The 14,639-nt window shown below is 55.1% G+C and overlaps 1 protein-coding gene across 1 annotated transcript; it reads left to right on the forward strand.

Moving 5' to 3' along the window:
• The first annotated feature begins 1,353 nt into the window (after positions 1-1,353).
• On the forward strand, positions 1,354-6,226 carry SOX7 (SRY-box transcription factor 7). Its single transcript, XM_051812234.1, has 2 exons — positions 1,354-1,689; positions 3,968-6,226. The coding sequence occupies exons 1-2, from the start codon at positions 1,464-1,466 to the stop codon at positions 4,870-4,872; spliced, it is 1,131 nt and encodes a 376-aa protein (XP_051668194.1). The 5' UTR covers positions 1,354-1,463; the 3' UTR covers positions 4,873-6,226.
• Positions 6,227-14,639: the final 8,413 nt, after the last annotated feature.

The raw sequence follows: 14,639 nt of genomic DNA on the forward strand, positions 1-14,639 counted from the left end.
GGAGAGACCAGGAAGCCCAGGCGGATCCTGCTCACATTTACACTCCGCTCTCTCCATCATTCCTAATCTCACAAGAGTCAATAGGAACACCCAGGCACGTGGGAAAGCTGCACAAACACCCCGGGATGGGATCAGCGTCGGGGTTTTCCCCCCTCTTTGGGGTTGGATGGGGCAGCGGCGCCCAGCCCGAGGAAACGCCTTCCCATCCCGCACCCCCGTCCCACTGGTTTTCTGGCAGCAGGGAGAGGAAATCCACCATCAGTCACAGTGGAGCCGCTGCAGCCCTGCAGCCCATGTCAGGGGGTCAGAATCATAAAGGAATCCAGCGACTAAATATATTCCTCAGGGCAGGTTTGCAGGGATGAGCCGGGAAAGGGCAGCCAGCTGGGGATTTTCGGTCCCATCGCCTTCCTGGAGATCCTTTGTCCTAGTGAGGGGAAAGCTGCTTGGATGACTTTCCCACCCTCATGAGCACCAAACTGGGGTCAGTGGGAAATGCCACTGCGTGGCTTTGGGGCTTCCATCCCATCCAGGCTGGTGCAGCTTTGCAGGATGGGGCAGCACTCCATAAAACGCAGCAGAAAGGAAAAGATCCTTTGTCTCCCAGTGTCCAGGGGTGGGCAAGTGAGACTGACTGGGATATGCTGGAGCCCTTCTGGGCTGTATCCAGCCCCATTCCTGCCTGGTTCGCCCCTGAAAAGCTCTCTCAGGAGCCCAACCAGGCTGAACGAGCGCCCACCAGCAGGTTCACTGCATCCCAGTTTCCATCCTGCAGGAGGGGACTTGGAAATTCGGGGGGAAACCCACATGGGGTGGCAAAGCACAGCCTGGACTGATGGTTAAAGCTGGAGCGGGGAAAAGCGTCCCTGCCTGTGGGACTGTGGGATTTCCCCAGGCAAAGAGGGACCCTGCAGCTCCCAAATCCTGGGGAGGGCTCTGGGGGGGACATTTTTCACCCCTGTGGGAACCTTCTTTTGGGGCCATTTTCCTTTCATTCCCAAGTTTTCAGTGCCCTCATCTGCTGTCTCTTGTGTTACCCTCGAGCCTTTAAAGTTTGAGGGTCTCTGAGGTGTCGCGGGCAGCGAGGCTGTTGGGGCGGGGGGGACAGCAGGGACATTTCCAGCTCCCTCCTTACTCCTTTCAGAGGGCAAAATAAGGAAAAATAACAATAATAAAGGGGGGAGGGGGGACGGGAAGGAGAAGGGGGGGGGTCTTGGGGTTGTGCTCCCCTCCCCCGGGGGGTGCCGGGCGGAGGGGTGGGGAGAAGTTTTTCCTCCCCGCACCATCCCGGCCGGGGCTGAGGAGTTTGCAAACAAGGAGGAGCAGCGGAGTCCCTTCGGTGTCATTGGAGGAGGCTTTTTCCAAGGAGCTCATAAATACGGGAGAGGCCGGGCGGGAGGCTGGGACTGCGCGGGGACCCCGAGGGCAGCGCAGCGGGGGCTGGGGGGGCCCGGGGGGGGGCCATGGCTGCGCTGCTCAGCACGTACCCCTGGCCGGAGCGGCTGGAGGGGGACGCGGGCGAGGGGCTGTCCCCGGGGCCGCCCCCCCGGGCCCCGCAGGGCGAGAAGGGCTCCGAGAGCCGCATCCGCCGGCCCATGAACGCCTTCATGGTGTGGGCGAAGGACGAGAGGAAGCGGCTGGCGGTGCAGAACCCCGACCTGCACAACGCGGAGCTCAGCAAGATGCTCGGTGAGCAGGGGGGGGTTGCGCGGGTTTTTTGGGGGGGGCTGGGGGAGAGGAGGGAGTGGGAGGGTGGGTACCCACTCGGGCATCCCCCGGGGGGCAAACGCTGCCCGGATCCGGTGCCCCGGGGTGGGCATCCACCCAGGCATTCCATGGGGTGCAAATCCCGTTTGGATTCAGTGCGCCGGGTTAGGCACCCACCCAGGCATCCCATGGGGTGCAAATCCCTTCCGGATCCAGTGTCCCGGGGTGGGCACCCACCCAGTCATCCCATGGGATACAAACCCTGCCTGGATCCTGTGGCCGGGGGTGGGCACCCTCCCAGGCATTCCATGGGGTGCACACCCTGCCCGGATCCTGTGGCCGGGGGTGGGCACCCTCCCAGGCATCCCATGGAGTCCAAATCCCGTTCGGATTCACTACCCCGGGGTGGGCACTCAGGCGCCCACCGAGGTGCAAACCCTCTCGGGACCCAGTGCCCCGGGGCGCCTCCAGGCACCCACCGGCGATCCCTGGGGTGCAAATCCTGCCTGGATTCAGCACCTTACAGTGGGCACCCGTGCGCCCACCAGGGCATTCCCAGGCTACAAATCCTGCCCGGATCCAGTGCCCCGGGATGGGCACTTAGGCACTCACCGGCCAGCCCTGGAGTGAAAACCCTGTCTGGATTCAGTATCCCAGGTGGACACTCGGGCACCCACCCAGCCTTCCCTGGAATGAAAGCCCCGTCCAGATTCGGTACCTTGGGGTGGGCACACAGGCACCCACCCGCTATCCCTGGGGTGCAAATCCCATCCAAATCCAGTGCCCTGGGGTAGGAACCCAGGCACCCACCTGCTCATTCTCAGGGGTGCAAATCCTATTCAGATCCAGTACCCTGGATTGGGAACCCTGTGCTCCATCGGCCATCCCTGGGTGTCCAAACCCTGCCCAGACGGGGACCTGGTGTGGCACACAGCAGGTGGGCACCCCTGTACCCACCTGGCCCTGCTGTGGGTGCAAAGCCAGCCCAGGTCCAGCATCCTGGGACAATATCCTCTGGGATGCTTGGAGAGAGTAAAACCTGATGGCGTCCTGCACCCCAGGGGACAGACACCCCTGTGCACACCCTGCCACCCCTCGGGTACAAACCCTGCAGGTGCTGCCTTGCTGTGCCAGGAGGGACCCCCAAATTTTCCTGACCTGTCTCTGCTGTCCCACTTTGTCCCCACCTCACTCACCCACCCAGTGTTGCACAGCCGGGCTGTGTGTGTGTATTTTGAATTTCTGCTGGTTTACTGGGGGATCAAATCCCATTTTGAGCACACATTTGTTTCCCACTCCCCATCCTCCATTTTTCCCTTCTCCCAATCCCCAATTTTGATGTGAAACCAAGAGGGCAAACCAAAATAACCAGCCCAGACAGCCTGAGAAAGTGCTGCCCGAATTGCAACACAGCTTTTTACTGCCCAACCTCTTATCCAAAGTTTGTGTTTCCCTGGACAGTTCTGTGGTGTTTTCTTTGGTGGTTTGGGTTTTCTCCTCGCTGCTTTGCCAGGCAGCATCTCAGCTTGTTAGTGTAATTTCTGCTGTCTCAGGCCATGGGAAGGCATCAAAGGCTTTGATCTGTATCCTCATTTCTCCCCCTTACCCTGAGGAGCAGCCTGGGACAGCCTCTTCTTGGAATACGACCCCCCCATCCCAGCGCTGCTTCTCTCTCCTGTGTTTTGGTGACGTTTTGTGTATCTCAAACAGGGAGCAGCGAGGTCACAGAATTACAGAGTCATGGAATGGTTTGGGTGGGAAGAGACCTTAAAGATCAGCTCATTCCAACCCCCCTGCCACAGGCAAGGACACCTTCCACTAGACCAGGTTGTTCAGACCAGGTGTCATAGTGCCCAGGTTTTCTTACGCCCTGGTGCAAGTCCTGGCAGGGCACAGGCTGGGGCACATTAAAGGACATCATGTCCTGACCCCCCTGCTCAGCCAGGCATGGCTTTGGCTGTCCCTGCTCCACAGGCCATGGAACTGGGAGAGTTTAACTGCCTGGATTTATTTACTATTTACTGTTTACTAACCCTGAGCCCACTTGGCTCAGGACTTGGGATGGAGGGAGTTGGAGAACCTACACTGGCTTCAATCCCCCCTTCTCCATTGCTGTTTTATCCTCCCGTGGGGTTTGTGGGATGTGTCCTCCACGTGTGCCAGCTCGGATATTGGGACCCCACGCCTTGCCCTTGGATTGAGCACCTGCAAGCTTTGAGGAGCAGCTCTGGGTGCTAAGGGAATGTGTTCTCCATTTCAGGGAAGTCCTGGAAGGCACTGAGCCTCTCTCAGAAGCGTCCCTACGTGGAGGAGGCCGAGCGGCTGCGGGTGAAGCACATGCAAGACTACCCCAACTACAAATACCGGCCCCGGAGGAAGAAGCAGGTCAAGCGCATCGGCAAGAGGGTGGACCCGGGGTTTTTGCTGGGCAGCCTGGCACGGGACCAGAACACGGTGCCGGAGAAGAGGACCTGCAGCAGGGCTGGGGGGGACAAAGAGGGGCCGAGTGAGTACCCGCCTCGCCCAGGGCTCCCGGCGGTCCGGGGCTACCGGGAGGCTCCGGGCAGCGGGAGCAGCGCCAGCGTGGACACCTATCCCTACGGGCTGCCCACCCCCCCGGAGATGTCCCCGCTGGATGCCATAGACCCCGAGCAGAGCTTCTTCTCCTCGCCCTGCCCCGACGAGCACCACCGCTCCCACCTTGCCGGAGCCACCTACTCCCCGGAGTACGGGAACTCCCTCCCGTGCAACCACCACCCGCTCAGCCCCATGTCTCAGCCGGCCACCTGCATGATCTCCCCGGCCTCCAGCTGCCCTGCCCTTCCTCCTCCTCCTCCTCCTCCTCCCAGCTACTACACGCCCGCCTTCCCCTCCCTGCCCGCCCCCAGCCTCCATGCCCACCTGGGCCAGCTCTCCCCACCGCCCGACCACCACGGCTTTGACACCTTGGACCAGCTGAGCCAGGCGGAGCTGCTGGGGGAGATGGACCGCAACGAGTTCGACCAGTATCTCAACAACCCCGGCCACCACGGCGACCACCACAGCGGGGTCTTGGTCAATGGGCAAGTCCCAGCGTCCGGCAGCTCCCACACCTCCGAGAACAGCCTCATCTCCGTCCTGGCCGACGCCACGGCCACCTACTACAACAACTACAGCGTGTCCTAAGAGCCCGGGCTGGGGCCACCTGGAAGGACCCACACAGAGTTACGGGGCATTGTCCCCCAGGGCCGTCGCTCACCATCCCTCAGGGTGACCGAGTCCGAACCGCCAGGGCCATGGAGGCTCCTCGGTGCCGTAGGTAAAGGATTTTGGTTGTTGGGTCACCACCGGTGCAAAGCCTCTGAATGGGGCCGGGGGGCACTTCCAAAGCCAAAGCCCTTTGGCCAAGTCCCTCTTCCAAAGCAGAGATGCTCACGGGAGCACAGGAAGGCTGCCCCTCGTTTCGAGGCGTCCCCAGCTCTGTTTTGGAGCCAGCAGTGTGGCAGCATCCCAGAAATGTCAGGTTTGAAGTCCTCTTGGAAGGGGAGAAGGCAGGGATGGGAGGAAAAGGGAAGGTTTTAGGGAAGGGGTGCACGGTCTGTGAGCTGTTCCTGGGTTCCAGCGTCGGCGTTGCTGCAGCCGCCCTGACCTGCCCAACCACATTAGCGGGGATTAAACCCCCCTTCCCACTGCCCCCAGATCATGGACTGGGGGCTTCATCCCTCAGGAAACCCCAGAGGGGATGGGACACCAGCCAGGAAGGGGGCAGCCAGCCCTGAGGGTGCTCAGCACATTCTGGAGAAGGGTAAGATCAGGGCTTGGAAAGGCAGGATCCATCCAGCATCCACCCCTGAGAACGGGTCCTGGGATAAACATTTTGGCCAAGAGGTGATGATGTAGCAGACACTTTTTTTTTAGCAAAGATCCTTTGAAGGCTCAGGCTCCACGTTTGGAGCCGCAGTGCCCAATTCCTGTCCTAACTCCGGCATATTATTGCTTGTAATAAAGCTGTACATTGATTTATTCCTTCCATTATTCCCCCTCCCTCGGATTTTTGTATTGCTCGAGTTCTCTTCCTTTTCATAAAGACGAAGCTTTATTTTAAATCAGTTATATGACATGATTAATCTTAGTGTTTACTGTATGGCACTTGGTAATGATTAGTTAGTAGCGTGGTTATGATTTCCTGGTTTCAGTCCCCAAAATGTATTAATAATAATTGCAAATAATACTTAAAAAAAAAAAACAACTCCACCAGTTTTTAAGCTAATACATTCCATCTCTTTTGTGTGACTCTATGCATTTTGAATGAGTGTAGATACGAGTTTGCATAAAATATTTAATTTAAATAAATATGTTTTTATACGATGATTGTTCGATGATTTAAATTGCTGTCGCTATTGACAAAAGTTTTCAAAACAGAAACATTTCCCATGCGAGTGCTATTTTTTTATTATTATGTTGTTGTTGTTGTTGTTGATATTTTCAGCCAAGTTTTTCTACTTCCATTTTTTTTTTTAAATAAAACAAAGATCTGTGGTTATCTTTACAAATTGTGGATTGCTTTCTAAGAAAATGACTCGAGGAACAAAGAGTTCCTACCTTCACTTTTCATGAGTGTGTTTTGGTGTGTTTTGGGGTGGTCTTGATCCTGCTTTTGCCATCTCTCAAATATGACCCTTTAACACCAGGTCCTATGTCAATATTACAGTGAAGGCAGAGTTTTGCCTTTGGTGTCTTGGTGAGCAAAATTGCCAATTTATGGAGCAAGTGCTGGTGCCTGGAACGTGGCTTTTATTCCCATTTAAGTCTGTCTTGCACAGTTTGTGCTGATGCACCATTTAAGGTGCTCCACGGTGTGAGGGGTCACATAAAGGGTCCTTGGTGCAGATGCTGATCAAGGCGATGAGACCTGAGAAATGTGTGGGTCAAATTTGGGGATCTGTGTCAAGGTGGATGTTGATTGATGGCCTTCAGGCCTGGCCAAGCAAAGAGAAAAGCTTCATCTGTTTTGTTGTCTATGGACAAACATCCCAGCCTACTCCTGCCAGACCTTGAGATGAAAGCATGTGCACAGAATTGTTAGGGCTGGAAGGGACCTCTGGATATCATCTATTCCAACCTCCCTTCCAAGGCTGGGGAAACACCTCCCAAAGCAGTGTCCTCCCAGGCTGTGTCCTCCTGCTTGGCCCCAAAAAGTGGAGGAGCAAATTTTCTGACACACTTTGTGATGCCCATCTCTGTGTTGGCTGGAAAGGATCTCCAGAGCTCACTCACCCACCCCAACCCAACCCAACCACCTGGGCTGGTTTGCCTCCCATAAATGACTTATCTCTGCCCCAGGGAGCCCGTGATCCCAGAAGGTGGGAGTCTGTGTATTTGGGGTGACACCAATATGTCCCTGTCCTGTGCTTATGGTGCTCCTTTGTCCCCCACTAGTGTCCCCTGGATCCAGCTCTCCCATCACACGCAGCCTCTTCCTTCGTCCATCACTCAGGCATCCAAACTCACCCTTGGCCACTTGGTTTCCCTTTCAGGGGGAACGAAGTGGATACCTTTGGGTGTCCTGCTGGCCCCAGGCACTGTGGTGGCTCCCTGGCTGGGGTGGCTCACCCCAAATGTGACTTTTCCAAGAGGATTTGTAAGCCAGCCTGATGGGGCTGGAAGGAGGGAGGTGCCGTGAGTCTGTCTGGCCTCTCTGCCCAGCAGCACTGACTCACATGGGACCGTGCCAGGAGCAGGAGAGGGGCTGGAGAAGTCCTGTTTCTCCCTCCTCCACCTCTACCTGTGATCCCTGAGGTGTCCCAGCCTCAAGAGGCAGCTGAGAACAGTGCAATGAGTTTTAAACGGCCTGGGGGAGGAGGCTCAGCCATCCTGGCCCCCCAAGAAAAACAGCTCTGGGCATTGCCACCAGCTTGATTTAGGTTGTTGCATCATCCCCCCAGTGGGACCCTCTTCTGGGACATTGGCTGGTCCCACTTGTCCTTCCCTTTATTCCCATTCCCCCAGTAACAATGGGATCAACTGCAATACCCCATGAGCCCTCTCCTTCCTTCCCTTCACCACATTCCTGGTTGGCAGAGGTAAAGCCCCCACCAAGACCTCCCAGCAGCGCCCAGAGCCTGATTTCCCCAGGAAAAGGAGTTTCTCCATGCATCCCAGCCCCGAGGAGCCTGGGATAAACGGAGAGTCCCTCCAGCTGAGCCTGTCCCCACTTGCTCAACCTGGAGCCACGTGAGGAGAGGTGGGAGCGTGTCCCTGTGCTCTCGGCACGCCAGGAACAGCTACAGGCCCCAACTGGGAGCCGGGGCCCCCCGAGGGCGTTGGGAGCTGCAGCCAAGGCGAGGTGCGGCTCCCTGGGAGCCAGGGCTCCGAGGCCGGATCCGGGCACACGCCCAGCGCCGGGAGCAGCCGGCTCCCACCTCCAGGACACTGGCAACCGGGATGGAATTCAGGAGTAAAACCATCCACCCCTTCTCTGGTGGGATGGAAAATGCAATGCTACAGGTCAACCCACTCCCCACAGCAGCTTTTTGGGATGCAGGGCATTGCTGCAGGGACCAGCCGGAAAATAAGCAGCTGACAGAGGTGAGAAGGAGCCGTTTTTCTTGGAAAGAGGACTTCTGAGCAGAAGACTGATGGCCATGGTGGTTTATGGATGTCGTGGGGGTCTCCACCCCAAGCAGGATGCGTTCTGCATCAGTCCTGGGCATGTTTCTCCTCTGTCCCCATTCCAAACCCAGGAGCCCAAGGCTGTCTCCACGCATGCCGAGGAGCCTTGTGGTTTGTGGCCTGCTTTCTCCAGGCTGGGATGGGCTGGGAACCAGCAGGAAAATCAAATCAGGGCTGCAGGAAGGGATAAAACGGCCTCACACCACATTTGGGCTCCTGCTTGGGGGTGTTGGGTTGGGCCAGGACAAGGGTGTCTCCTTGCCGGGAGGTGACCAGGGTGGGAGCCCTCTGTCCCTGGTGTCCGGTGGCCCTGGCCAGTCCTTGGCCCCTGTGGCTGTGCAGGTCACGGTGCCGGGCACTAGGAGCAGGGATGAGGTCACCTTCCCGGATAGCACTGGGATTTGGGCTGGCTTGGAGCTCTGGTGTGTGTCATGCCCTGGGTGATTTCCTTTGCATTCCTTGAGCAGGTGGTGGCTCCTCTCTGTCCTCCCTTGCCACGTCTTGTCCCACGACCACTGGGCAGGGGTGGACCCCGAGGACAAGCAGCCACGTGGCTGCTCCATGCCTCAGTTTCCCTGTTTGTAAAACAAACAGAGATAAAACATCCTTCCCTTCCATCTTTCTCTGACCAGTGTCGGGACATGACCTGTCTCTTCCCAAGAGTTCGAACAGATCCAAATGCTTGTGCTGCCCTTAGCAGAGGGGTCCCTACCCCATGCGAGGGACACGAATCCTACAACAAAATCAGCTGAAAGACGATGTTTTTCCCTGCTTTTCAAAGTGGAACCAGGGGAGGGAAGCAGAGGCTGAGAGGGGGATGAGGCGACTTGGCTGAGTAGCAAATCCCCAAATCCCCTTTTGCCCCCATCAACCCCTCTCTGCTCACGAGTAAACACCTTCCCCCCTCCAACCCTTTTTTTCCCCCCATCCCACCCTAACTCCAAATCCCGCAGGGAGCCACGCAGGGAGGGCTGGACCGGGCCCTCCCTCCCGTCTCTCCAGAGGAGGGAATGAGACAAGCTGCTGAGTGGTTTCCTGCCCGGCACTGCCAATGGGAGCTGCTCGGGGTGCCGGGAGCAGGGGAGGATGTATCCGGAGCTGAGTGTTTCCTGGCAGATAAGGCCAGCCCCTCCTGCCGGATGTTATGAGTCCAGGTCCTACCTCCACGTTTCAAGAGAAGGGGCCGAGGAAAGGCTTGGATGTTTATGTCAAGGAAAAATAACTTCTCTGTGTACAGTCTTCTGGCTCCCCCAGGGCTACGTGCGGGAGGGTAAATGCTGGGAATGGGAAAACAGAGGCGAGGGGATGGAGGTGGAGGGATATGGGCAGGTTGGGGTCTCTCCCTGCCCGCTGGGATGGGGCAGGAGGGAGCCAAGGCAAAAGGCAGGGGGAAACAGGGAGAAGAGCCTGGGGCTGGACAGTGCAGGATCAACACTGTGGGATCAGGCTCAGCATCAATCCAGAGTCACCTTGGCCAAACCCAGCATGTCCCACCTGGAGGAGATCCAGCCCCCGGTTAGGGTTTGCTCAGATGAGCCCCTTCAAGGCAGGAGCCAAGACCACCCCCACCAGCTGCAGGTCCAGGGTGAGCTCCTGCCCATCTGTGTTATCCAGGGAAAAAAAGATGTTAAAAATGGGTGGATGGGGGGGAATTGGGTCCAACAGCCCAGCAGCGCCCAGCTGGCTGGGGAGGACAGAGGGATTGTGCAGTGGGTTTGGAGGGAATGAGATAAAATGGATTTTCTCCATATTTTTGGAATAAATAAGTAGAATCCAGTGCTGGCCAGACCCTCCTCTTTCAAATGCCGTTTGTGCGCTCCTGACACTCTTCTGGGATGATCCACAAGGCTCAAGCCAAAACCTCTGAGCTGTCTGAGGGCTGGTGCATGTTCAGGGTCATCTTTGGATGCTGGAAGGGACATGGAGAGACCTGCACTAAACTCAGACTGCTCAAGAAACCAGGACAGAGAAGATCCCCAGCCCTCAAGTACTGCCATCCACACTGAAATTCCTCCAGTGCCCAGCACAGCAGTGCTCAGGCCAGCAAGTCCTGCCCCAACCCCGGCACAGGGGTAGTGAAAACATTCCAGGTGAAGATTTGGATTTGTCCACCTGTTTTGAATGTGGCCAAACCAACCCAAGGGGCATCAGAGCCAAACATCGACCAACTTTTGATTGAGGGTTTTGACTTTGGCGTCAACAGAGTGAAGTCTGAAAACAGAGAAAATCTGGGAATCTCCTGCCCAGGGTGATTAACTAAAGAGCTATTTAGGTTTATCTTTGAGCTGCCTCCCACTCCCATTTCAATCCAGAAGGAACTGCTGAGGGTCCCATTTCCCACCCGGTGGGTCAGAGAGAGGACTGGAAGACACTCAGAGAAGAAAGGAGAGATGGGGAACCCCTTTCCTTCCTCCTCCTCAGAGCTTGAGGAGCCCATGAGGGTTCCACCAGCAGCTGAAGGACATCCAAGGAGCACTGCTGAATGCAGGGAGAGTTTAGGGATAACAAGGTTCATGCTGGAGGCCTGACCTGTGCCCTCCTGCCAGTCTCTCCCAGCCCTTTTCCTCAGCACCCCGAGTGCCCCCCCCTGCCCCAGCCAGGCGGGACCCGCCTTGCCAAGCCCAAGATGTTGTTCTTTCCCTTTGATTTCCAGGAGCTCCCACTTGGCCCCCAGAGCTTCAGTGGCAAACAAAACATCAGAAGGCCAGGCTGGCGGTGCAGGAAGGAAACCAGCTCACGTGGGGGCTGAGTCACAATCCCTGCTGCTCCCTCCTGGCATCCCAGGGAGCAGGGATCGGCTGTCAAGGGATGGCAGGTCCCACTGATCCCTGACCAGCTGGGGCACCAAAAATCCTCGTCCACAACCACCACCCTATCTTCTTGTTTTGATAAAGAAAACACTGCTTTCAGGTGGGGTTTTTTTCATGAAGTTTTGAGTGGAAAAGGCTGGATCTGCTTCCCTGGCGAGTGAAGAGTCTCCACACTGCCCTTTTGGGCCTCAGCCAAAATTCAGGGAGGATGCCAAAAACCTTAGTTTAAAACTCAGCACCCCTGACCTGGAACCAGCTGTTTGATTTTGTCCTGTCAGGGCCACACTTCTTGTCCTGAGCATCACAAGGTTGTGATTGTCACCACTCTGAGCCCCCAGAGTAGAAAAGGCCTGAGGTTTAATTTGTCTCTAAACCCAGGAACACCATGAGCTCTGCTCTGAAGTAGTTGGTATTCCCAAATCTACCACTTTTATTTACTGGAGATACAAAATATACATATAGATAGACAGCTAGATAGATAGATAGGTAGATATAGATAGATAGATAGATATCTGTAGTATATATGCACACATACAGGAGATATGACACATACATGTATATATATATGTATATATATGTGTGTGTGTAAATATATGTGTGTGTGTGTGTGAAATATGGGTTCAAACTTTTTAGCAGAGCCTGTCACAATAGGAAAAAGGTGATGGTTTTAAACTAAACCAGGGTAGATTTAGACTTGATATCAGGATGAAACTTTTTGTGATGAGGGTGTTGAGGCCCTGGCACAGGTTGCCCAGAGAAGCTGTGGCTGCCCCATCCCTGGAAGTGTCCAAGGCCAGGTTGGAGGGGGCTTGGAGCAACTTGGGATAGAGGAAGATGTCCCTGCTCATGGCAGGGGGTTGGAATAAGATGAGCTTTATGGTCTCTTCAAATCCAAACCATTCCATGATTTTGTGATATTATATATATATATATATATGCACACATACATCCCGTGGTCTCCTATTCCACAACTGTCAGCACTGACTGGTGAAAGTCTCAGCAGAATGCGTGTCCCAGGTGTCCTTTTAGGTTAGATATCAGGAAAAGGTTCTTCTCCCAGAGGGAGGAAGGGCACTGAACAGGCTCCCCAGGGCAGTGGTCACAGCACCAGGGCTGCCAGAGCTCAAGGAATGTTTGGACAACGCTCTCAGGGACATTGTGGCATTGTTGGGCTGTCCTGTGCAGGGCCAGGAGTTGGACTGGATGATCCTTGTGGGTCCCTTCCAACTCAGGATATTCTGTGATTCCATGATTCCATGATTTTGTGGTTCTGATTCTCTTCAGTGCTGGTCTGGGAGTGGTGACAGCCTCCTACTATGCCTTGGTGGTCTGATGCTTCCAGAGGCTCTGATGGCTCTCATGGATGCCTCTATACAGAAAAAAATGAAGAGATTAGCTCTGGGCCCAAGTGGTCCATCCATCCTACTAATCCCTCCCAGCCTTCCAAAAGAGGATATGACAGAACCCAAACAGCCTCCTGTAAATGACCCCTGGCCTTTGCTCACCTTGCCCCTTACCCTGGGCATTGGTTGCATCCTTGCCACTTGACCTGGGCCACAATCACACCAAGTAGCTGCAAGGTCATTGCACAGGTGTCTGTGCCCCTGATCCTGGTCTTATTCCTTGATAAATATAAATGCAGACCGAGGCTTCTGGGTAATTCTGGAGCATGGATTTGCCTGTTGGGCTTTTACAAGCTTAGAAGACATTCCCACTTCCCTCCCCTGTGCACAGAGGACATGTTGCAGTTGCAGAGTCAAATACTTCAGGATTAGGAAATGCCAGGCTGGAGCATGTTTGTGCAACCTCCTTCCAGATGCCAGAGTGTGCAGGAGAGCTGGAGTTACAGGGGATCCTGTGATGTGACAGCGCTTTGGAAGGCACTGATTGTGTGATTACAGGATTATAGATGAACTTTTCCCCCCCTTGGACCACGGTCTCTCAGCTCACAGACAGATTTGGACGCATCCACTCAACATTTAATTTTAGCAGGGCCTGCCAGGTCCCTTTCAGTGACTGCACTGGGCAAGTCTGATCAGTGATTTAAAGTGGGATTTGCTTCCCAGGCGTGCCCAGCTGTCTCCACTCTGATCCCAGGGTAGCAGAACTCCCAGCTGGAACACCACAGCAGAGGCATCATTTAACTGGCTGAACCTCCAGCACAGCCCCTTGGTAATGAGAAATTGCTGGATTCATTCCTTCTCCACACCATGCCCAGCTCTGGGCCTCATTTTCTGTTTGCTCTGCGTGTCCTGCTGAAAAAGCAGAGGATCTGGGTGGCAGTGCCTTCCTGATATTTGTCCTCTCTTCACTCCCAATATGTAGCACTCACCTTCCTGGATGCCTGGAGAGGGGTGTCCCTGAAAATAAAGGGATCCTTTCCATTAGGGACCTACTTGGATGAATGCACAGTGTCCCAATTCCTTTGGGATCCCCTAAGCCAAATGTGGATGACAGTCAAACCTGGCCTGGTGCAGCAGCTTCTCATAGAAATGTTCTAAGGGATGTCTGGAGATCCTGTATGGGATCTATGACAGATCTTTTCCTAGATGGAGGCCCAGCTTTGAGGCAGAAGGAGGTGGGATTCTCCTGAGGTTGGATGTCCCTCTCCAAACAAGGATTGCATTACAAAATGCCTTTCCTTGGTGGCCTGAAGGCCCTTCACTTGAAACAGAACCCACATCTCCACTGGCAACAAAAGAGTACCTTTCTCTGTACCCCAGTCCCATGGGGGATCCCTGGAAGTCCCTGCTCATCACCCAGCTCTCCCAGGATCTCCCATACCATCGCTCCCTCCAGCCCTGCCTACTCACGGGAAAGAGAAGGAAACCCGGCGACCCAAACCACCATCACCACCACCCTGCCTGCCACCCACCCCCCAACCTCCTGAGAAGTCCCAGAAGTGACTCAGAGGGAATTTCTCCGAGATGTGGGATTCACAGGGAAAGGACCTGCCGTACTAAATGACCCATTAGAGCTTCCCGGTTGCTCTTCCCTGCTGCTTTCCCGAGTTCAAAAGGTGATTTAGGATGACATGCTCTGCTCTACATGAACCTGCCAGCCATTGCCAGCAGCATGACGAGACGCCCCTTCACTGTACATTAATTCCACTCGGCGCACGGCCCAGCAATCAAAGTGCCTCATTAAAGTTTAATTAAATTTCCCAAGCGATTTGCTCCCGGGCGGAGAACCTGTAAGGCAAGCTGGGGCAGGTCTTCGTGTGTGTGTCTGTGTGTGTGTGTATGTCTGTCCTTTTGGGGTTTCTTTTTTTTTTCTCAAGTGTTATCAACACTTCATGGCTGGGATACAAAGTAAAACCAGAGGTGGCAAATCAGTCCAGACTGCAGGAAGAAAAGCCAAATTTTACAGCCTTTCTGCACCCACCACTCCTGCTAACAGCGTTGCTCTCCTGCAATAAGACTCTCCAGTGCCTTCTGTTCCCCAGGCTGAACAAGTTTAACTATCCCTGCT

Source organism: Manacus candei, unplaced genomic scaffold (genome assembly GCF_025592945.1).
Source record: "Manacus candei isolate 608988 ecotype Guabito, Panama unplaced genomic scaffold, ASM2559294v1 h1tg000007l, whole genome shotgun sequence".
Taxonomy (NCBI): Eukaryota; Metazoa; Chordata; class Aves; order Passeriformes; family Pipridae; genus Manacus; species Manacus candei.